We start from the raw sequence: 22,735 nt of genomic DNA, 5'->3' as shown, positions 1-22,735 counted from the left end.
GAGAAAAGTAAAGCCTGGGGCTGTCCATCGCTATTTTGTCTGACTAGTGGAGTCTCAAGAGTGGAGGCCAACAAGGGGTGCCTGGCTGGCTCAGTCTGAAAAGCATGGGACTCTTGATCTCCCAGTTGTGAGTTCTAGTCCCAGGGTGGGTGTATAGAGATTACTTAAAAATGAAAAATCTTAAAAAAAAAAAAAAAAAAAAAGGAATAGAGCCCAACAAAGTGGAAAGGTGCCCTCAGGACAGTGTTAAACCCTTGAATCTAGTCACAAAGAAAACCTAAACATAAATGAACCACATAATTTCCTTTTTTTTTTTTTCTTTCCCCTCAAACTAGTGTGTGAGGTGGGTTTCTGTACCTTGCAACATACGTGCCCACATAATAGAACTTGGCCTCCACTTTCCAGGGGTGGTCAGACTCTGAAGCCCAGGCCTCCACTGGCCATTCAGAGCCCTGTTAGCGGTACCCCTTATACATTTGAAAATTGATCAAGTGAGGTAAGGGATTCGGATACATCAGATTACTGCATTTGGGGAGGCAGTACTTCCTTCTTCATGTTGGCTCCATTTCTGCCTCGCAGCGCCTCGAAAACCCCAAACCCCACCGAAAGCACCAGCCAGAGGGCACACAGCTGGAGAGAAAACAGGCAGTGTGGGTGTGTTGGAATGCAGGAGATTCTGGGAGGAAGAGGAAGACACTGGCAACTCATGCCCAGCTTCACCTGAAAAATTCATACTGTATTATATAACTTAAAAAAAAAATCTCTTTCAACTGCAAAATTTCAAAATTCTTTCCCCAAATCTCAAGAACGTAAAAGAAATCTCCAGCTCCCCAAATTAGGATTTGTACTGCTGGCGTGAGCTTTTCCCCTCAAGACCATATAGATTGGCTTTCCCATGGATTTAGGATCAAAGGGCTCCTTCGGGTTATGTATTCCTTTGAAACGAATTCAAAGGCATGCATTTCCAAAGTGCAGGGGGAGCTGAAAAGCCTTCATCCTTGCTGAATGAATCAGCATCCTGGGAGCACAGGTGACACGTCCTGACCCATCCCTTCACTGTCTGATAAGCCCAAAGGTCATAGCTCTGAACTTGACCCCACTTTTCCTTCTTCCTGCCCCTTTTCTGGGTTTTCTGATAAGGTGCCCTAAGTCAGCTGTGACACTGTTTTCTCTCTCTGCAAACATAGTCCCCAGGGCGTGCACTCTGCCTGTGAGCTCCCCAGCTGCTTCCAGCTCTCCCTCTGCCCACAGCCCTTTAATTGCTGCATTCCAACAAATTAGCCATGTGACAGAAGATTATTTTTAACTTCAATAGAGCAGCTCCCTCTCTTTTAATATATCATGCTTGGCCCACATTCCCTCGGTGAAAAGGGCACCATCGGCTACTTCTGAGAACTTTTAATTACTCCAATTGTTTGCAAACCTCTTAGAAGCTTGGGGGAAAAAAATTTCTTCTCCTTTCCCAGTTTTCCCATTTCCTATTTAATGGGAGCTGAGGCTGAGTCCAACCTGGAGACTTACCAGCTTCAACAGGTCTCCTCAAATCTCCTCCAGCCCCCTCTACCTGTCCTCCTCCACAGGACTTTTCTTCCTTCCTTCCTTCCTTCCTTCCTTCCTTCCTTTCTCTCTCTCTCTCTCTCTCTCTCTCTCTCTCTCTCTTTCTCTCTCTTTCTTTCAAGTGCAAATCCACTGGGAGAATGAAGGGAGGGCAAGTTCCAGAGTCACAGGAACTGCATCCCAATGACACATGGAGCCTGGAAGGCAGCAGGAATGGATAGGGGTTGGTGCCTGTGGCCTTAGGAAGACTGAGCCCTCAGCATCTTCTAGGTCTTGGGATCCTGCAAGAGGGTCCTAATGATTGAGCTGATTCTGAGTCTAAGCCTTCCAAATTTGAGTAAACCACACAGACCAATGAGCATCTCATTGACCATCACATGGACTAAAAGCCTTCTCCAATTTTTCTGAATGTTCTAAGCCCATGATACTTCTCTAATCTCAGGAGGCCAAGTGGGCTATGTGGCCAGAAATGATTGGTATTGTATCAATTACCTTCACCTAGAAAGGTAGAGATCGAGTTTCATTTTTTGAGTCTCCCAAAAACCAAGAAATGTGCAATTTCTTTTACCTGAGATTTGCAAAGTAATTCAAATAGGTTCTATCAGTATGGAATCATTCCAGATATTATCTATGCTTTATGCATTTTGATGCACAGTGAATTATAAAAAGATAGGTGTGTGTGTGTGTGTGTGTGTATGTATATGTGTATGTGAGAGAGAGAGAAAGAGAGAAAGAGAGAGACAGAGAGACAGAGAGACAGAGAGAGAGACACTCTCCCTCTCTTGTTGTGTATTAGTAAAAGGGAAGAAAAAGTGTTCCAGGCAGTGGGAACAGCATATATGCAAGCTGTTGGGTAGGAAAAAGGAGTGTGTTTTGGGAATTTTAAAAAGCCAATGTGACTAGAATCTACAGAGAGTAACACATTATGCTCCAAGAGCCCAGTTCTTTGAACTTTTTAAAATTGAGATATATTTTACATAAAATTAAATGCTAATATTTTAGTGTATAGATCAGTGAGTTTTGACAACTGCAAACGCTGCCACCCAAATCCAGATTCAAACTTTTCCATGTCTTCAGAAAGTTCCCTAGTACCCCTGTCTAGTCAATGCCCCAGCCTTGGGCAGCTGCTATTCTGATTTCTATCACCATAAATTTAACTTGTTTGTCCTTGATTTAGCAGCATATAAATGGGATCATACAGTATGTGTTTTTTTGTGTGCACTTCTTTCTACAATACATCATCTGGATTGTTCCAACAGTTCCAATCTGTATGGTGTTTTTCTGTTGGATTTACAGGAATATGTGGTGATAAGGTCAAGCCTAACCAGAACAACTTCATTAATGATAGATTTCCCTAGAATGGGTTCAAGTCACCTGTCATTGACCACAGTAACGCCATTGAGACATGGCAAGGCACTTTTGATTTTAAAAAGGTTGGCAATGGGGAGCTTGGGTGGCTCAGGTGGTTAAACGTCCAACTTCAGCTCAGGTCATGATCTCGTGGTTCACAGGTTTGAGCCCCACGTTGGGCTCTATGCTGACAGCTCAGAGCCTGGAGTCTAGTTCAGATTCTGTGTTTCCCTCTCTTTCTGCTTCTCCCCCATTCGTGCTCTCTCTCTTTCTCAAAAATAAATAAATATTAAAAAAAAAAAAAAAAAAGGTTGGCAAATGTACCTCACCCTTTGATCCAGCCATTCTGGATTTAGGAGTTTCTCTTACAGATAGATATCCTCACATATGTGTCACATGATGTTTGTGGATGAATATGAATGAAAGGATTATTTTTCATAGTCAAGGATTAGAAACAAACTTATAAACATCCGTAGGGATCTGATTAAGTAAGTAGTAAGTAATGCAGACAATGGAACACTATATAGTCATGAGAAAAAAATGAGGAGTTTCCTCAGGTCCTGAAACGAGATGCTGTCCAAAATGAAAATAGCCAGGTGCAGAACAGCATGTGTACTCATTCGCTTACTAAACAGATTTTTAGGGAGAGACTGCAATGTTCCAGACACCATGCTACATGCCGAAGGTACAACATTATACAGAATAAAATCCCAGGGTGCCTGGCTGGCTCTGTCAGTAGAACATGCAACTCTTGATCTCGGGGTTGTGAGTTCAAGTCCTACATTGGGTGTAGAGCTTACTTAAAAAAATTAAAATCTTAAAAAAAAAAAAGAATAAAATCCCTTCTCTCATGGAACTTGCTTTCTAGTGGCAGGGGTGGTAGAAAAAAATAAACAAACGAAAAATGTATCTGTATAGTGTGCTATCACTAATGTAAAATGAAAGAATGAAAGGGGGGGAAGAAAACATAAATGTGTTCTTTTATTTATTTATTTATTTATTTATTTATTTTTAATGTTTATCTATATTTGAGAAAGAGAGAGAGAGCACAAGCAGGGGAGGGGATGAGAGAGACGGAGTCAGAATCTGATGTAGGCTCCAGGCTCTGAGCTGTCAGCACAGATCACGACACACGACTTGAACTCATGAGCTGTGAGATCATGACCTGAGCCGAAGTAGGACGCTTAACCACCTGAGCCACTCAAGCACCCCCGTATTTTTATTATTTTTTTAAGATTTTATTTTTAAGTAATCTCTACACTCAATCTGGGGCCCAACTCATAACTCCAAGATCAAGAGTCACAAGCTCCACCCACTGAGCCAGCCAGGTGCCCCACAAATGTGTTCTTTTAACTCTGCACAAAGTATCTATTTCAGAAAAGGCACGCCAGAAACTGGTAGGACAGAGGAAGGGAGCTAGGAAGCTGCAGGATGAAGACAGAACAAATGTCATTTAATGTTCTGTGTATCTTCTGACTTTAAATTATTGAATGGGTTATCTAATCCAGAATTAATGGATATAATTACAATATTTTGATCAAGTTGGAAGAAGTGTTTGGCAGCATTGCCCAGCACCTGGGCCCTCAAGTGGTGGGAAATGCCTTACGGCTTTTTAATCACGGCAGGAGGAAAGGGCTGGCCCCCAGCTGTCACTCACTGCAGTCATGAACCAAGTCATGGCATCACTCTGGTAAGATAAAAGAGGCACCGAGAGGACAGAAGGAAACAAAATCAGTCTTGAGTCACATACGCTTCATGGGTATTTATAAAAGCCTTAGGCAGCTCCTTCCTAAATTTGAATTAATGTCAAAAGAGAATCATTTCAGGAAGTATGAGTTCCTCTCTTCAAACTTTTTGGGACCATCCCACTCTGGTATGAATCGCATAGAGCCAAGTTCATTCACAGGGAACATCTGTGGGGGAGACGGGAAGCACAATAAAGAAACCATCTGACACTGAACATGGACATCATTGTCTTTTTTCCCAGCTTCCCTTGGGACATCCATTTGTTTGGTTGTGTGGGAAGGAAAGTCTATAAAATGTTTATGGTTATTATTTCAGTTTATTCATATAACATGTAAAAATGGCAATTTGGAAAAGGAGCTTCACTGAGATATGCATTCTTTGTACATGTTTGTATTCCAGAAGCTTCACAGAGATGTTGGAAGGTGGCTTTGTGGCTCCTTGTGGCTTTTAGTTAACCAAAATGATTAAAAAAAAAAAAAAAGTTTCGCTTTGAATATCAAATTTGTAATTATTTATCTTATCTCACAATAAATTACTTCTTTCAAAATCCTACCATTATTTTTCTTATATTTTTATTAACTTTTAATTACTAGTTAATACAGGAATACATTCTGGGGCACCTGGGTGGCTCAGTCGATTAAACGTCTGACTTCAGCTCAGATCATAAACTTGCAGTTCGTGAGTTTGAGCCCCACGTCGGGCTCTGTGCTGACAGCTCAGAGCCTGGAACCTGCTTGGGATTCTGTGTCTCCCTCTTTCTACACCCCTTCCCCACTCATATTCTCTCTCTCTCTCTCTCTTTAATGAATAAACATTAAATTATTTTTAATAAAAAAAGTAGTACATTCTTCTTTTTTAAAAAAAAGTTAGAGTGTTGCAGATAAAGTTTTGGTTCTCTTTAATCATTTTCCATAATGCTAATTTAATTGGCCTCAAGTATGGCTGGCAAATAATTACTTTATCATAGTGATTTTAATATGCAGCAAAGTGTGAGAATCACTTGTCTAACTGATTTAGGACTCCAATGTTTGGAAACTCAACCCCCTGACATGATGGGAAATACATATTTTTAAAAATACAAGAAATGGTTTTCATTCTTTAAGTGAAGGATGAGATTTGCCTTTCAAAATAGATTGCATTTTAGCAGAAAATTTCACTGTGTAAATAAAAAGCCAATATGCATTTCTAGAATAGAGTCTGGGGACAATGAGACCCTAAACTCACCATTTAAGTTGTCATTGTTGTGGGCATGTTGCACCTCTGTAGATTATTACGATGTGGCTGGAAACTGGGGATTGAGGAAGAACTGACTGAAGAAGTTTCTTGGCTAGAGAAAGAGAGGGCTGTAAAAGACCCTTGTGAAAGAGTCAGGCTGAGACTCTTAAGTTCTGTGTTGTCCAACATGGTAGCTACCAACCACATATGGTTATTTAATCTTAAATTTAAGTGAATTGAAATGAAATCAAAAGTTAAGTTCCTCAGTCATGCTAGCCACATTTCAAGCACTCAATAGCCACATATAACTAGTGGTTACCATATTGGATGTAAGTATAGAATATTTCCCTCATTAAAGAAAGCTCTACGGCACAGTGCTACTCTAGAAATTATTGTATGTGGTCTTACCTGGTAGCTAGTTTTAAATGTTCATTCATGCAAAAATGAACTATTGGGACCTCATCAAAATAAAAAACTTCTGCACAGCGAAGAAACAATCAGCAAAATTAAAAGGTAACCGACAGAATGGGAGAAGATATTTGCAAATGACATATCAGATAAAGGGTTAGTATCCAAAATCTATAAAGAACCTACCAAACTCAACACCCAAAAAACAAATAATCCAGTGAAGAAAGGGGCAAAAGACATAAATAGACACTTCTCCAAAGAAGACACCCAGATGGCGAACTGACACATGAAAAAATGCTCAACATCTCTCATCATCAGGGAAATACAAAGCAAAACCACAATGAGATACCACCTCACACCTATCAGAATGGCTAACATCAACAACTCAGGCAACAACAGATGTTGGCAAGGATGCGGAGAAAGAGGATCTCTTTTGCCCTACTGGTGGGAATGCAAGCTGGTGCAGCCACTCTGGAAAACAGTATGGAGGTTCCTCCAAAAACTAAAAATAGAACTACCCTATGACCCAGCAATTGCACTACTAGGCATTTATCCAAGGGATACAGGAGTGCTGTTTCGAAAGGACACATGCACCCCAATGTTTATAACAGCAGTATCCACAATAGCCAAAGTATGGAAAGAGCCCAAATGTCCATCGATGGATGAATGGATAAAGAAGATGTGGTGTATATATATACAATGGAGTATTACTCGACAATCAAAAAGAATGAAATCTTGCCATTTGCAACTACGTGGATGGAACTGGAGTGTATTATGCTAAGTGAAATCAGTCAGTCAGAGAAAGACAAAAATCATATGACTTCACTCATATGAGGACTTTAAGACACAAAACAGATGAACATAAGGGAAGGGAAGCAAAAATAATATAAAAACAGGGAGGGGGACAAAACAGAAGAGACTCATAAATATGGAGAACAAACTGAGGGTTACGGGAGGGGTTGTGGGAGGAGGGATGGGTTAAATGGGTAAGGAGCACTAAGGAATCTACTCCTGAAATCATTGTTGCACTATATTCTGACTAACTTGGATGTAAATTAAAAAAAAAAAATGTTCATTCATGAAATGTAATCACTTGCTTTATTACCAAGCCTTCAACTAAGTTTTAAAGACATGAATAGACATTTTTCCAAAGAAGACATCAGATAGCTAATAGACACATGAAAACATGCTCAACATCACTCATCATCAGGGAAATACAAATCACAACCACAATAAGATACCGTCTCACACCTGTCAGAATGGCTAACATTTACAACTCAGGCAACCACAGTTGTTGGTGAGGATGTGGAGAAAGAGGATCTCTTTTGCCCTGCTGATGGTAATGCAAACTGGGGCAGCCACTCTGGAAACAGTATGGAGGTGCCTCAAAAAGTTAAAAATAGAACTACCCCATGACCCAGCGATTGCACTACTAGGTACTTATCCAAGGGATACAGGTGTGCTGTTTCGAAGGGACACATGCACCCCAATGTTTATAGCAGCACTATCCACAACAGCCAAAGTATGGAAAGAGCCCAAATGTCCATCCACGGATGAATGGATAAAGAAGATGTGGCATACATGTACAATAACATATAATGGAATATCACTCGGCGATCAAAGAGAATGAAATCTTGCCCTTGGCAGCAATGTAGATGAAACTAGAGTGTATTATGCTAAGCAAAGTAAGTCAGAGAAAGACAAATATCATATGATTTCACTCATATGTGGAATTTAAGATACAAAACAGATAAACATAAGGGAAGGAAAAATAGTATAAAAAGAGAGAGGGAGAGAAACCATAAGAGACTCTTAAATACAGAGAACAAACTGAGGGTTGCTGATGAGGTGTTGGTGGGGGGATTGGCTAAATGGGTGAGGGGCATTAAGGAGGACACTTGTTGGGATGAGTACTGGTAAGTGATTAAATCAGTAAATTCTATTCCTGAAATCATTATTACACTGTATGTTAACAAACTTGGATTTGAATATAAAAAAAATAGTAACAGCTAATATTCATTGAATACTTATATATTGGTCAGTTTTCTTAGTGGCAGACAACACGTTTCACTCTTATCAATTTAAGCACAAAGAGATTTATTGAAGGGTATGGAGAGTTCACAGAAGCATTAGGAAAGTTAAGAAATATGCTCTAGGGGCTCCCGGGTGGCTCAGTCGGTTAAGCATCTGACTTAGGCTCAGGTCATAATCTTGCGGTTTGTAAGTTCGAGCCCTGCATCGGACTCTGTGCTGACAGCTCGGAGCCTGGAGCCTGCTTCAGATTCTGTGTCTCCCTCTCTCTCTGCCCCCCCCCCCCCACACACACACTTGTGCTCTGTCTCTCTCTGTCTCTGAAAAATGAATAAATGTAAAAAAAAAAAAGAAAAGAAAAGAAAAGAAATATGCTCTAGACTAAACATCCAGGAATGACTTCCAAAATTATACTGGAGAACAGGGTTGACAAGCAAGCTGCAGCCTCGGCCACCATCCAGAAGATTCAGAACTGCTAAGCTGCCACCATCAGCTGCTGGCTCCAGAATAATGTTGCCTTTGCCATGATCAGCACCAGCAAAATGGATGCTTCACGCCTGCCTCTCCTTCAACAGAGTTCAGAGCTCTCACTCTACAGAACTCCACAGAGTTCACATTTGTCTCACACAAATGGCATCTAAATCACAAACAAAATCAGAGCTGCAAGGGAGTTTGAGAAATGTACCAAGTATTTAGCTTCCTAAGCTAGAAAGAAATTGGAATGGATTTTGAAAGAACCAATCTAAAGTATCTGCCACAACTCGCCATGCGCCAAGTCCAGTAAGCATGTCTGATCTCATTTCATTCCTACAAGAATTCAGTGAGGAAGGCCCTATAATTATCCCCATTTGACCGATGAGGACACTATGGTAAATGGTGGGACTCATAGGATGATCTTAGTTGTGCTTTTCAAGTTAAAGGAGTCTTCTGTCCACTCTAACTAAAGGAAGCACCGAAGGGACAGCTGCCTGGAGAAGCCAGGATGGAAGATGACAACCCACAAGAATAAAGCAGCAGTCCCAAGGTGACAAAGGACAGCCAGAATGAATCTGAGAACTCAGGAGTGGTGCCAGATTCATGCCAGATTCCAGAGTCCCTGCTCTCCACAAGTCCATGCCGCCCCCAATGGGAAGAACCAGAACTCACCCACACGTGACAAAGACTAAGAACATTTTCTTGGTTACATTTCAACAGCCCCAGTTATATCTGTGACACAGAGGGCAGTGCAAAGTAAAGAACTCAGCAGGGAAGGCTTCCAGACGGAGGTGAGTTTTCAGTTGGTTTTAGAGAAGTGTTAGCTTACGTACATCTGTCAGAAGGCAGAGGCTTTCAGATGAAAGAACTCACGTGTCTCACGCCAAGACTCAGGGCTGAAGCGGGCAGTCACTGTAGCATATCAGACCAACGTCCTTGCCTGAGGAGGAAGGAGGTGGGTCAGTGTTTAGGAGAAAACAATAAAGAAGCTGGTTGGGAAGGGAACTGATTGCAGGATAAAATCACATGAAACCCTACCTATGATTATAGCTATATTAAAATATTAATAGAGTATATATTGAAATTCAATTAATTAAAATCTCAGGGAGTGGGACCCAGAAATTTTCTAAAACTCCAAGTCGATTTGTCCTGATTTGCCTGTCACAATGGCTGTTCCCGGTCCCATGTCTCCTTCCCTGTGAAAAAGCCCAAGCTTCTGGTGCCTGGAGGCTGGGGCCCCTTTGCCATGTCATTCTTTTTTTTTTTTTTTTTTTTAACGTTTTATTTATTTTTGAGACAAAGAGACACAGAGCATGAACAGGGTTGGGTCAGAGAGAGGGAGACACAGAATCCGAACCAGGCTCCAGGCTCTGAGCTGTCCACACAGAGCCCACGTGGGGCTCAAACTCACAAAGCCTGAGATCGTGGCCTGAGCCGAAGTTGGTCGCTTAACCGACTGAGCCACCCAGGCGCCCTGCCATGTCATTCTTTCCAGGAGACGTTTTAGTAGGATCAAAAGATAACCATGTCAGACAGAAGAATAAATCTCAAGGAAATGGGTCACTTGGAGCTGGGAGGTTCAGAATAATTTGAGAAACCAGCGTCAACATCTCAGAAATGCAGTAGGATGTGTGTTTCTTACTTACTTCACTTAAGTTTTATCAAACAATATTAGTAACAACATTCTAACAAGTCTTTCCATCTACTTGGTCTTATGCTAACCGATTTAATATTGCTTTATATGATTTAACCCTCACCACAATTACCTAAACTAGAGGCAATTAATATTGCCATTTTACCAGTGAGGAAACTGAGGCTTAAGAAGTCCCACAACTAAGAACTGGACCCTGGAGTCCATAGATTTAGCCATCCTACTATGCTGCCTTGATTTCTTTATCCTTATTTGTGTTTCCCTATTATTTTTCACACGTTATGTTTACTCATTGGCTCTTCACTCCTCCAAAAACTAGAAGTTTCTTAAATGTGATGATTAAGTCTGACTCATCTTTTTACACCCTTAACCCCAATACCTGACAAAGACTAGCACATAGTACTTAATAGCACATAGAGTCAGACAAAGCTTTATAACATAACCATTCGCTTTATTTTTTTAAATTTTTTTTACATTTATTTTTGAGAGACAGAGCATAAGTGGGGGAGGGGCAGAGATAGAAGGAGACAGAGAATCTGAAGCAGGCTCCAGGCTCTGAGCTGTCAGCACAGAGCTTGATGTGAGGCTCAAACCCATAAACTGTGAGATCATGACCTGAGCTGAAGTCGGACACCCAACCAACTGAGCCACCCAGGCGCCCCACTTTATTTTTTTTAAATATTTATTTTTTAGAGAGACAGAGACAGACTGCGAGCTGGGGAGGGGCAGAGAGAGAGAGGGAGACACAGAATCCAAAGCAGGCTCCAAGCTGTCAGCACCAAACCCACGCAGGACTCAAACTCATGAGCCATGAAATCATGATCCGAGCTGAAGTCGGCCGCTTAACCGACTGAGCCACCCAGTCCCCTCCATTCACTTTATATACTTATACACAATGACTCTTGCAGATAGTCACAGCTTCTGGGTAACAAGTTGATGATGTGAGTCCTCTCATTTCATATATTGCCATGGTCAAGTGTGAGGGTCTTAGAGTCAGAGAGTTACAGGTTTGAATCCTGCCTCAGCCACTTATTAATGGTATAGCTTTGGGCAAATATTAAAAGAAAAAAGTTTTGGGGCACCTGGATGGCTCAGTCGGTTGAGTGTCTAACTCTTGATTTCGGTTCAGGCCATGATCCCAGGGTCGTGGGATCAAGCCCCACATTGGGCTCCATGATGAGTGTGGAGCCTGCTTAAGATTCATTCTCTCTCTCTCTCTCTCTCTCTCTCTCTCTCTCTCTCTCTCTCCCTTTGCCCCTCTCCCCAACTTGAGTTCTCTCTCTATGTCTAAAAAAAAAGTTTATAATTTATAAAGGGTTATTTGTAAAAAGAGCACTGCTCTTGGGTCCTGAAGAAATAACTGGAAAAGTTAATGATTCCAATGCTTAAAAATATATCTGTGTGTACAGGCACATCAAAAGACGTTCAACATCCCTAATCATCAGGTAAATGGAAATCGAAACGATAATAAGATATCACCTCACTCCTGTCAGAATGGCTACTATCAAAAAGAAATAGCAAGTGTTGGTGAGGCTATGGAGAAAAGGGAATCCTCATGCACTGTTGGTGGGAATGTAAATTAGTGCAGTCACTATGGAAAACAGTCTGGAGTTCCTCAAAAAATTAAAAACAGAACTACTGTACAATCCAGCAATCACATTTCTCGTTATTTATCCCAAAAAATGAAAACACTAATTTGCAAAGACATCTGTACCCCTAAGTTCATTGCAGCATTATATGCCATAGCCAAGATTTGGAAGCAACATAAATGCCTATTGGTAGATTAATAGATAACAAGTGCTATGTACCTGCAAAGGAATATTACTCAGCCACAAAAAGAATAAAATCTTGCCATTTATAACAACACTGGTGGACCCAGAAGGTATTATGCTAAGTGAAATTTCTCAGAGAAAGACAAAATATGGTATGATTTCACCTATATGTGGAATCCAAAGAAGCAATACAAATAAACAAATAAAACAAACCAGAAACAGATTCATAGATACAGAGAAAAAACTGATGGTCGCCTGAGGGCTGTAGGATGTAGGAATGGACGGAATAGGGGAAGGAGGTTAAGAAGTGCAAACTTCCAGCATAGGGAATATAGAAAATAATATTGTAACAACTTCATATGGTGACAGATGGTAACTAGACTTACTGTGGTGACCACTGGTGATGCATATAAACATCGAATCACTATGTTGTATACCTGAAACTAATACGATATTGTATTTCAGTTATTCTGTAATAACAAATATGTACCTGATCAAAGTGATAGACAGGTGGGTTCTCAGAGGAGCTCAGTGTCTCGCTACAGTAGCCAGCAGCCTGCTGACCCTCTCAGCTCCTCCTACTGAGAAAGATGGAGAAGCAAGAACAGGGAATTGCTGTGGTTAAATGTTAACTTGTGTTTATTTCTCTACAACTGCAGGCTGTTTAATTTGGCCAACCCAGTGAAGATTCTTTGGTAAACTTGTGCATAATTTCTAAACACCAGACCTACGACCTTTACACACATGCTAAACATTTATAGAGTGGAAGAGTTCTCTTTTTTCTCCATCAGTGAATTGAATAAATACCAACACCCTCCCCTTTCCCCCCAAAAAAGTATTCTGTGATCTACACTAAAGATAAATTGGTAATAATTCATCCTGATCAGCAAAGGGTTGTAAAGCAGATTCTTTGATAAGCCAATTAATTCCAGAAGGCACTGGGGCTTATTTCTTCCCGATACTGATTTATATTCTCAAAGCCATAGAATGTTAGAGCTGGAAAGAAACCTTTTAAGATTATCTCGTCAAGCCTTCTGATTTTAATGGAGGAGAAAACTGTGCACTCCAGAGAGGAAAGTTTAGACTCACGGACAAATGTTAATAAAGAAAGAATCATATAGAAAATATTTTGTCATAACAATTCCTACAGCACTGTGGTTATTGTTTTTTGTTCCTTTTATAATCTGGTGGTCCAAATACAGTATTTGGGCCTGGACTTGGAAATCTGTGGACACTAATCTTCAGCTTTGTGCTGACGTCAGAGATATTTGAGAATCACTGCTGCCCCCTGCTGGAAATTTAAAACCTCACAGGTTCTCAAGGCTCTATGTAATTTTTTAACTCAAAAAAAATCTAAAAGTAATATTTCCTTAAGTTAGTAAGCTTAAATTTTTTTCATTTTACTTATTTCATAAAGATAGAACACATGCATGTGAATGGGGCAGGAACAGAGGAAGGGAGGGAGGGAGAGAGAGAGAGAGAGGGAGAGAGAGAGAGAGAGGGAGAGAGAGAGTCCCAAGCAGGCTCCATACTCAATGCAGATCTGTGGCAGGGCTGGATCCCACAACCCTGGGACCATGTCCTGAGCAGAAGTCAAGAGTCAGATGCTCAACCAACTGAGTCACTCAGGCGCCTCCTGTTAGTAAGTTTAAATAGTATGGAAGGGTATAAAGAGAAAGCCAATACTTGCCCCCCTTCAATAATACTTCCCAGTGATAACTGCCATTAACAATTTTATTGAACATTTTTCCATAATTTTTTACTTATATATTTGTATATGTCTGTGCACATGTATATAATTTTATAGATATGTAGGAAAATGCCATGCAATGTCTTATAGCTTATTTTTCTTTATTTTGGATATTTAAAAGCTTCCTAATTTTTTTTTAGAAACATATCTTGAATATTTTTAAAAAAGTAATCTCTATGCCCAACGCGGGACTTGAACTCACAACCCAGAGATCAAGAGTTACATGCTCTTCCAACTGAGCCGGCCAGGCACCCCCAGGTGCTCCTGTCTTGAGTAACTTTTTTAAAAAATTGTATTTTAGAGAGAGAAAAAGCATGCCCGTGAACATGGGGGAGGGGCAGAGAAAGAGAGAATCATAAACAGGCTCCACACTCAGAACAGAGCCCAATGCAGGACTCGATCCCACAACACTGGGATCATGACCTGAGCCAAAATCAAGAGTCAACCTCCTGAGCCACGGAGGTGCCCCCTGAACATCTTTTCAAAGCAGTATATTGACAACCTCATTCTTTTTTATGGGCGGATAATAGTCCATTGCTTGGATGTACCATAAATTATTCATTCAGTCTTCTTTTGATAGACTAAAATGTAAATCTCTCTAAGAGCAGGGAATTTATTTACTATTTTGTTGTTGTTACTCACCGCTGTCTCCAGTAATGAGAATAATACTCAACAAAGTTTGCTTAGTAAGTAAATGGACACTTTCCTAGTTTTAAGAATTTCTGTTTAAAAACACTGTTCTGAATGCCTTTGTGCCCATATTTTTGTGCATTGGATAAAGTCTAGGAGGAAGTACAGGTTCAAAGGCATGTGAATCTTAAGTTTTGACAGATACTGCCAAATTATCACTTTTGATGAAGAATGGATCCAGATGTTTAATAATTCTATGATTCCCATGACTGACTTGACATCAAAACCAGAAGCTCCCAGAGAATTAATGAAACATAGCTGTTTTCCCTTTTCTGCTCTAATTCAGTAGTGGGGTGGCACAGAATATTTAACATGCCCCACCCCCCCTACCCCACCCCCCCCGCCGTGATTCCCATGCACACTCAGAACCGGCAATAGCCACATAATCTACCCATGTCTTGCTACACTGCAGCAGATGGGAATGTGCTCCTATATCCTAATCTTCATGTGGTAACTCATTTGTTATTCACCTGATGCTTATCGAGTGCCTACTGTGTGTAAGACCCTATGCTCTCTCAACCACACGCAAGATTGTACAGGGGGTGTGGTATGGATTTCGCCACTGCCATGGGTGGTGGTGCTGGGGGCGAACGGGTGAGTTTGTCGGTATACGTGTTGGCCGGTGGCTGGGGTTTGGGGAGGGAGCAATGTGTGGGTGAAACTTGGGAATCCTGCAGCACGACAGTGGCAGAAATTTTTTAAAGGCCCAGCCCTGCCCTCAGTGACACGTATGTGTGTCTAACAAACATGGAGCCAGCGCAACTTCTAGCTCTTCTTAGGCAAGTGCTACCGAGGGTCGCCAAAAGCCGAGGAGTGGGGCGGGGCACAGTCTTTCCCCCCTGGGCCCTTCTAAGCCAGATAAAATATCATGCAGATGCGACACATGTGGGAAATGCGCCATGGACAGCCAACAGATGGCAGTCATAAAAAGAGATGACAGATTCCACCGTCATTCACGACCCACCCAAATGTCACGTCCGCTGGGCTCTTTCCCTGGCAGTTCCTGCCCCAAGCAGGTGTTGTTTTCATGTACTCCATGGCAGTTAAAATATAACAACAGAAGGGAAAAAAAACCCCACCAGAAAACAAACTGCTACTACTATTCCCCAAGGCTTACTGTATCAGAACTTCTGACCACATTACTGCATGACCCCATTTTATTCTCCCAACAGTGTAGCGAACTCAGAGAAGTTAAATAACCAGACAAAGGCTACACAACTGGTTTAGTAGATGATCTTCACATCCTTTTTGCTTGCACATCTCATCACGTAATTTTGAAAAATTGTGTATCCCTAGAAACAGACATTTATGTCTGAAATGCATCTACGGCCACTTAATTTATAACAAAGGAGGCACTACAGAAAGCAGGGGTGTTTTGTTTTGTTTTGTTTTTTGAGAGAGAGAGAGAGAGAGAGAGAGAGAGAGTGGGGGAGAGGGGCAGAGGGAGAAAGAGAGAGAATCTTAAGCAGACTCCGCATTCAGCAAGGAGCCCAACAAAGGCCTCAATCCCGCAGCCCTGGGACCATGACCCGAGCTGAAATCAAGAGTCAGACGCTCAACCGACTGAGCGCCCAGGCGCTCCTGGATTTTTTACTAAATGGTGCTGTAATAGCTAGATACCCATATGGGGAACACTACATCAAATCCAGGTGGATAAAAGACAAATGTGAAAGACAAAAATCTCTGGCTTTTTAGAATATATGAAAATATTTTCTCAGCTTCTGAATAGGAAAGGATTTATTAAACAAGCCACTAACTGCTCAAGATAAAGGAAAAGAATGATAAAGAGAATGACTCAATTACACTAAAGTTACACATTGTGGTTCACAAATATACTACATAGAGAGTATACTAGATAAACTACAGAGTAAGAGAAGACAATTGCAACAAATGTAACCAAATGCTCATCAGCTTGTTGCAACACTAGGCAAAGGCAACAGTGTTAAATGGTACAACTGCTTTGGAAAACAGTTTGGCATCCTTTTTGTACAAATGTTATACAGTTGCTCCTTGAACAACATGGGTGGTTTGAGTGAATTGTACAGGTCCACTTATACATGGATATACACTTAATATTTTTTCTTATACTTTTCCTTATTTTTAGTAAGTTCTACATCCAATGTGGGGCTGGAACTCATAACCCTGAGATCAAGATTCACATGCTCTGCAGACTGAACCAGCCATGTGCCCTTTCTCTTAGAATATTCTTTTTTTAATTTTTTTTAACGTTTATTTATTTTTTTTAAATTTTTTTTCAATGTTTTTTATTTATTTTTGGGACAGAGAGAGACAGAGCATGAACGGGGGAGGGGCAGAGAGAGAGGGAGACACAGAATCGGAAACAGGCTCCAGGCTCTGAGCCATCAGCCCAGAGCCTGACGCGGGGCTCGAACTCACGGACCGCAAGATCGTGACCTGGCTGAAGTCGGAGGCTTAACCGACTGCGCCACCCAGGCGCCCCTAACGTTTATTTATTTTTGAGACAGAGAGAGACAGAGCATGAACAGGGGAGGGTCAGAGAGAGGGAGACACAGAGTCTGAAACAGGCTCCAGGCTCTGAGCTGTCAGCACAGAGCCCGACGCGGGGCTCGAACTCACGGACCGCGAGATCATGACCTGAGCCGAAGTCGGCCGCTTAACCGACTGAGCCACCCAGGCGCCCCGACTCTTAGAATATTCTCAATAACATTTACTTTTCTCTAGCTTATTTTATTGTAAGAATATAGTATATAATATACATAACATACAAAATATGTGTTAATCAACTGTTTATCAGTAAGGCTTTTGGTCAATAGTAGTTAAGTTTTGGGGGAGTCAAAAGTTACATGCAGATTTTTTACTGTATGGGGGTCAGTGTCTCTAAATTCTGCATTGTTCAAGGGTCAAGTATAGTTCACAATTAAAAAGAAAAGAAAAGAAACCATTGACTAACAATGTGTATCTCCTTCCATATTTTAAAGTTGACATCTAAAAGTTTCCATCTTGGGGCACCTGGGTGGCTCATTCAGTTAAGTGTCTGACTTTGGGTCAGGTCATGATCTCATGGTCCGTGAGTTTGAGCCCCACGGAGCCCAGAGCCTGTTTCAGATTCTGTGGCCCCCTCTGTCTCTGCCCCTCCCCCACTTGCACTCTCTCTCTCAAAAATAAACATTAAAAAAATTTTAAGCCTCCATCTTACTTTTTATTACTTGAACAACAATGCTTATAGAAGCCTTATTTTTAATTGTCCCAAATAGAAAACAACCCAAATATCTATGGAAAATGACTAACTAAATTGTTGATTTTCATAAAATACAACACCACTCCGCAATAAAAAGGAATGACATGGATGAATCTCAAAAACGCTGTTATGCAAATGAAGCCAGACACAAAGGGTATCTGCTGTATGATTCTATTTATATAAAATTCAGAAACAGATGAAACTAAGATGTTTGAAATCCAAACAGTGGTTGGTGGATGAGGAGTAACTTGAAGAGGGCATCAGGGAACATTCTGGGGTGATTCATCATACATTTAACTAGATGCAAAATATGTACTTTCTGGCACATTATGGATCTTAACATTTAAAAATAAAACTGTGATATCACTGCCATAAATACATCCAATGAAATATAAGTACCATACTGATTTGATACTCACCATCATCCATTTAAAAATTTAAAAATATGGACAAGCCCTTCTTGACTAGTCATTCATTTTAAATCATTCTTTTTATCCTTGAAATCCATGTCTCCCACCATATATTACTCTAATGAAACATGTTTTTATGTTTGAAAGTCCCTTATTCATCATCTATTTCTCTGCAACAACATATGACCATGTATTTACATTTTTTTCTTTTTTTAGATTTTAAAGTCTTTAAAAATATGCTATCACCACAAGGGTTTAAATATTAATTTTCTTTGGACTTAAGCTAACATTATAAGTTATACCCTAATAATATCAATCAAAGCAGCATAAAGTTATGTCCACTGAAAGTTAATCTCTTAATGAAATGAATGAAGGAGTAGTTAATGGGACCTTAAGTAGTCTTTTTTTTTTTTTTTTTAGTTTATTTATTGAGAGAGAAAGAGAGAGTATGCACACGTGCACATACAGGGAGGGGTAGAGAGAGAGGGAGGGAGAGAATCTTAAGCAGGTCCCATGCTCTTACCGTGAAGCCAGAACCAGGGCTGGAACTCACAAACCATGAGATCATGACCTGAGCTGAAACCAAGAGTCAAACGCTTAACCGACTGAGCCACCCAGGTGCCCCAGGACCTTAATTAGTCTTGAACTATGCCAGTATTGGTATCCAAACTTAGTTTCTTACAACATAATATACACCAGAGTGGGATGTAGATTATATGCCTTACCTTTTGCAAGGTGGGAGACAGATGATTGGGGCAGAGAAACTGGCAGGATCTCTGACTTTGGAGTATTCTCAGATAAGTTTTAAGAAAGATAACACATGAAGGTTGATCCCCCTTGAGAAGCCTTCATGCTTAGGGATATGTATAATTCCAGTTTGAAGATGGCCAGTTTAGAATGTGCTGGAGATGGGATTCTATGTCTGACTACCAGCCTAGATTCTTTCAACTGTGCCATACAATCCTATTTTATTTCTTATCACTTTGACCTAAAACAACCATTTTAGGAATATTTATTTGCCTTTGGGGGATGGTGGGCAGCTATGGAAGGAATACATTACCATTGCTCAAAATTAAAATATAGTATCATTTTTACATGTCAGTCTTCCATCTAGACCTTGAACTCTCACAGGGAAAAATTAGCGTTTTATCTATATTTGTGGCCCTAGAACCTACTGAGCTTCAACTCACAAAGCAGGGCCTCAATAAATGTTGAGCAAATGCCCATGGAGGACTAGACTATTTTTTTTTTCTATGATCTCACAGCATACTACCTAAAAAATCTTACCTAACATAAGACTGGAAATGTCCTGTCCTGGACTGGAAGTTATTAGGCTCTGAAGCTTTCTTGAGCTTCATACATGAGTCAGGCATCATGCTAAGGCTTCATTAAGGATAACATTTATTGGGGATCTTTTCCCTCTACTCCTGTAGAAAATTAGGAAAAATTAGAAAAGTCTAAGGAAGAAAATATTTGAAATCTCTTGTCATTCTATCTTGGTTAATATAAATAGATACGAATTTAAAATTGGACTCAGACAACAAAAATAAAATAAAATAAAATAAAATAAAATAAAATAAAATAAAATAAAATATAAAAATAGGAGGCAGACATAAATTCATTATAACATCTTGGGCAAGTCAACCTCCTGGAGCCTCAGTTTATCCATCTGTAAAACTGGCATAATAATACCATTTTTTGTAGAATTTTGATGAAGATTAAATGAAATAACAGCATTTACTTACCCTAGCATAATACATGGTAAATAGTAAATGTTAACAAAAAAAGTGTACATGATTATAACTTACATAAATTTGTGGTCACATTATATGTTTCAATTATTTTTCTCTTCTTATTATATCTTGAGCATGAAATCATCTTTGGGTACATATTTATTTATTTTCTTGTTTTTTATGGGGGGGACATAATTTTTATCACAGAGAAAATTTCTTACTATGAACACACCAGGAGTTACTTAATAACCTTATTTTTAGATATTTCTAGTTCTAATTTTTTGTACACTATCAGTAATGCTGAGATGAAAATGCTTGCACTCAAATCTTAGTGCACTTTTACAATTATTTCTACAGAATGAATTTCTAGACAATGGAAGTTTTATGGCTTCTGCTATTTGTTGTTGTTTGCTTGTTTTTGTTTTTTGTTTTGTTTTGTTTTGGTTTCCCTGAATTGCTCTTTGGAAAGTTTTTATAGATTTACAGTTTCACCAGCACTGGCCAAAAGTACCTGTTTCACAGCACCCTCCCTGACACTGGGTATTATTATTTTTTTTTAACCTTGCCAATTTAATCGACATGTATCAGGCATTGTTTTACAGGCTTTACCTCATTTCATGTTCACTACAATCCGATGAAGTGTCCATTTGGCAATTTGTCCTCTTTAGCAGATGGGGAGAAACAAGACTACTAGAGGTTAAGTTCTTACTCAAGCCAGTAAATTATTAGGCCAGGAGAAGCCTGTTGATCATTAACTTGCTGACTGTAGCTTTTCCCCTATACCACACTGCCTCCTGCTGGTGCCCAGAGGGAGGGCAGGAAGCACTGAAGCTCCTCAAAGCAGAATCCTTAAATAAGAGTTGAATATTTGTGGTGAGTAAAGAAGAGACAACCATATGATGGTGGGACTTTGAAAAATGAGGAGAAAACTAAACAAGCTTTACACTTAATGTTTACACATTTTATGTAAGTTATAGCTTAATTTAAAAAAAAAAAAAAGGAAAGGAAAAATGAGAATTTTGATAGAGAAGAGGAGGAAAGACTTTTCAGGAAAATACTGGATGCGTTAATAAAAATATTTTATGCTTATTGAGCCCAAATAATGAGCCAAGCCCTCTGTGAAGGGCACTGGAAATAGTAATTCACTTAATTTTCATACAACCCCATGAGGCACGTCTGTTGTTTGTGCCTCACAGATAATATAACAGAGGTAGATAGATGGCTAAGTAATTTGCCCAAGCTTATGTGACTAACAAGCAGAAGAATCAGAATGTGAGATAGGTAAATTGGCTCCTGGTTAAGGCAGGCAGGCTGGGATGGCTAAGTAGCCCAAATCACCAAAGATCTGTCATACTCAGAGGCCTCTTCCTATTCTGGAATGTCCACAACACAGAAACTTGGAAAGACCAGGATACTATACAGATTCAGGTCTATGTCTAACTAATTCAAGGGTCTAGCATGTGATTTCTCAACCTCAATGATGCTGCCACTTGCCCACCTGAGTTATTCTTCAGTGGTCCCAAACTGGGTCTTTGCTGGCACTAACCCAAGGGGTCAGGTAGAAGAGGCTTTGAAGCTCAACCAGTTGCTGGGCCTCTCAGGGAGGGGGCACACCACTCACTACAACTGGTATTTCTCTATTTGGTATGGGTACTGGTTGGTAGATTCCAAGAGCATCAAAGACAGCTATTGGTGACTCACATCCTATGTCCCCACTTCCTTCCTACATTGACTCCAGGCCCACTTAGTTCTTTGGAAATACTCCTTACCCATTCATTCCCCTGGCTGTGGAAGATAGGGATAATGATGTTTCCAATGAAGAAGTGGGGAAAGGACTCTCCAAGGTCTATTGGCAAGCCCATCACAGAAAAAAAAAAAAAAAAGTAAGGTTCAGGAATGTGTCCAGCAAGGTGACGGTTGCAAGTAGATTTGGAACTGGAGTTGGACAAGAAGAGAACCTGGAGAAAGAGAGAAGGACCATGATTTTTTTTAAATCCTCTCCAGGCCAATCTACAAGGCCAAAAGGGAAAAAAGAACTCAGGGAAAGTATCCTGTGCAGTCATAAAATTATATAGACAGCTGTTCTGTATCTAGAAAATCACAACACAAACACATAAGAACTGGGAGTTTGTCCTAAGAATGTCTCTGTTTCGGTAAATATAGTTTGCTGGTGGGCATGAAATTACATTTCAATAAATATAATTTGCTGGTGGTATGGTCTTTCAGTATGTATCAAAAGCCTTCCTCATGTGCCTAGTCAGTTCGATCCAACCTCAAGAAATGTGTCAGGCTCTGGGCTAGGTTCCAGGATGTAGAGTGAACAAGAAACTAACACTAAACAATGTATTTCAGGAAGGATGATATATGAGCTGCTAAGGAGGAAGCAACAGGGTGATTTAACCCTGCCCAAAAAGCCAAGAAAGGTTGAAATTCTCTTAAATGAGGCTTGACTGACAAGAAGGACTTAGTTAGGCTAGAATAGACAAGATGAAGCTTCCAGGGCGATTGAGTAGCAGGTGATAAGGAAATGTTACAAGTTGCACATATGTGGGGCACCTGGGTGGCTCAGTAGGTTAAGCATTTGACTTTGTTTCAGGTCATGATCTTGTGGTTCGTGGGTTCAAGTCCCACGTCAGGCTCTGTGCTGACAGTTCAGAGCCTGGAGTCTGCTTCAGATTCTGTGTCTCCCTCTCTCTCTGCCTCTTCCCCTCTCACACTCTGTCTCTCT

The 22,735-nt window shown here is 40.4% G+C and overlaps 1 protein-coding gene across 3 annotated transcripts in view; it reads right to left on the bottom strand.

The window, feature by feature from the left end:
• Window positions 1-22,735, bottom strand: part of NIP7 (nucleolar pre-rRNA processing protein NIP7) — a 91,945-nt gene that overhangs the window by 31,466 nt on the left and 37,744 nt on the right. The window contains exon 5 of one of the 3 annotated variants that reach the window (XM_049622457.1): window positions 9,679-9,721. The exons of the other annotated variants lie outside the window; for them this stretch is intronic. Coding sequence (XP_049478414.1) covers window positions 9,704-9,721 — 18 coding nt within the window. The 3' untranslated portion in view covers window positions 9,679-9,703. Of the gene's footprint in view, window positions 1-9,678; window positions 9,722-22,735 lie in introns of those variants that run through there. 3 annotated transcript variants of the gene reach the window in all.

Source organism: Panthera uncia, assembly GCF_023721935.1.
Source record: "Panthera uncia isolate 11264 chromosome E2 unlocalized genomic scaffold, Puncia_PCG_1.0 HiC_scaffold_20, whole genome shotgun sequence".
In the NCBI taxonomy this organism is placed as follows: Eukaryota; Metazoa; Chordata; class Mammalia; order Carnivora; family Felidae; genus Panthera; species Panthera uncia.
Note: the sequence above shows the minus strand (reverse complement) of the source record. Positions and strands in the feature narration are given on the sequence as shown.